This window comes from Malurus melanocephalus, unplaced genomic scaffold (assembly GCF_030028575.1).
Source record: "Malurus melanocephalus ecotype Western Australia unplaced genomic scaffold, MMel_1.1 scaffold_966, whole genome shotgun sequence".
NCBI classification, from domain to species: domain Eukaryota; kingdom Metazoa; phylum Chordata; class Aves; order Passeriformes; family Maluridae; genus Malurus; species Malurus melanocephalus.
In genome coordinates this window covers 119,779-121,784 of record NW_026624198.1, presented here as the reverse complement: position 1 = coordinate 121,784, position 2,006 = coordinate 119,779, and the positions used below count along the sequence as shown (strand labels likewise).

At 53.8% G+C, this 2,006-nt stretch overlaps 1 protein-coding gene across 2 annotated transcripts in view; it reads right to left on the bottom strand.

The window, feature by feature from the left end:
* The window catches only part of MXRA8 (matrix remodeling associated 8), a 12,833-nt gene that overhangs the window by 1,829 nt on the left and 8,998 nt on the right, over positions 1–2,006 (bottom strand). The window contains exons 5-6 of one of the 2 annotated variants that reach the window (XM_057386437.1): positions 1,522–1,968; positions 390–576 (exon numbers count right to left, since the gene is read on the bottom strand). In XM_057386437.1, coding sequence (XP_057242420.1) covers positions 390–576; positions 1,522–1,968 — 634 coding nt within the window. Of the gene's footprint in view, positions 1–139; positions 577–1,521; positions 1,969–2,006 lie in introns of those variants that run through there. The other variant, XM_057386436.1, reaches the window with a different exon arrangement.

Below are 2,006 nucleotides of genomic sequence, written 5' to 3'. Positions count from 1 at the left end.
ACTCGATGACTTTGGAGATCTTTTCCAACCCCAACAATTCCACGAAATCTGGGAAATTTTTACACCAAACCAGCAAATCTTTTTGGGGCACCCAGAAATCCTCCCGACCTTCTTTTCCAGAACTGAAAACCCTCCATCCCTGCAGGAATAATTTTCAGCACACCCTGGAATGTCCCTCTGAGGAGGACACAGCCACTTTTTCTGCTTTTTCTGCTTTTTTCCCCCCCTTTTTCTGCTTTTCTTCCCCCCTTTTTCCACTTTTTTTTCTGCTTTTTCCGCTTTTTTCCCACCTTTTTTTCCGCTTTTTTCCCCCTTTTTCCACTTTTTTTTCTGCTTTTTCCGCTTTTTTCCCACCTTTTTTTCCACTTTTTTTCCCAATTTTTCCCCTTTTTCCACATTTTTTCCCCCTGGCCTCACCTCTGTGGCGGCGCCGGCGGGTGACGAGCACCACGACGATGAGGAGGACGAGGAAGAGCAGCAGCGTGGCCAGGATGTACCCGAGCTGCTGGAAAAAATGCATCCTGCCCTCGGGAATGATGACATTGATGACGTTGTGACCCCGAACCACGGGGGGATCTGAGGGGACAAAAATGGGGGAGATCGGGGAAAAAAAACGGGGTCACAGGGTGGAATGTTTGGGGACAAAAATGGGGGGAGATTGGGGAAAAAAACGGGGTCATGGGGTGGAATCTTTGGGGTGGAATGATTGGGGTGGAATGATTGGTGAAGAATGTTCAGGGTGAAATGTTTGGGGTGAGATGTTTGGGGTGAAATGTTCAAGGTGAAGTGTTTGAATGTTTGGGATGAGGTATTTGGGGTGGAATGTTTGGGGTGGAGTGTTTGGGGTGAAATGTTTGGGGTGAAATGTTTGGGGTGAAATGTTCGGGGTGAAATGTTCTGGGTGGAATGATTGGGGTGGAATGTTTGGGGTGAGATGTTCGGGGTGGAATATTCAGGGTGGAATGATTGGGGTGGAATGATCAGGGTGAGATGTTTGGGGTGAAATAATTGGGGTGGAATGTTCGGGGAGGAATGTTCAGGGAGGAATGGTTGGGGTGAGATGTTTGGGGTGAAATATTTGGGGTGGGATGTTTGGGGTGAGATGTTCGGGGTGGAATATTCAGGGTGGAATGATTGGGGTAGAATGTTCGGGCATTCTACCCGAATATTGGTGGAATATTCGGGGTGGAATGACAAGGGTGAAATGATCGGGGTGAGATGTTTGGGGTGAAATGTTCAGGGTGGAATGATCGGAGTGAAATGTTCGGGGTGAAATGTTCGGGGAGGAATGTTCGGGATGAAATGTTTGGGGTGAAATGTTCGGGGGTGGAATGATCAGGGTGGACTGTTTGGGGTGGGATGTTTGGGGTGGAATGTTTTGGGAGGAATGTCTGGAAAATTTCCCCCCATCCCCACCAGGAGATGCCACTCTCTTTTCCCAGCATCTTCCACACATCCCCAAAGAGGAGATCACCTGGAATCTGACTTTCCCCACAATTTCCCCCATCCCGTTTCACTCACCCGCCGGCGGTGCRGCCCCGCGGGCACTCCCATTCCCCTCGGCCGGCCGGGTGACCAGCAGCCGGTAGATGCGGCGCTCGTGGAGGCCGCAGTAGTGATGGTGCAGGTGACACGAGTAGGTGCCCTCATCAGCGCTCTCCAACCTCCAGATCCTCAACGAGAAATCCCCCACGGCGAAAGCTCCGCCGCTCACGTTCATCTTCTGCCGCAGGAACTGGGGGCCGTAGGAGCGGCGCTCGCCGGACGCGTACAGGTCCACCAGGCGGTCAGCGCGGTCGTGGGGYACCCCGGGGGGCTGCCGGTCCCAGTGCACCACCTGCTGCTCCTCCTCGCTGTGCCGCTCCGTCCAGATGTGCTGCCGGTTGACGCAGGGCAGCGTCACCGTGCTGCCCTCGGCCGCCACCAGCACCGGCTTCTCGCCGTCCCAGTACTCGCTGGCCTCCTCGGCTGCGGGGCGAGGGCGATCTCTCAGTGTGCGGCTTTGT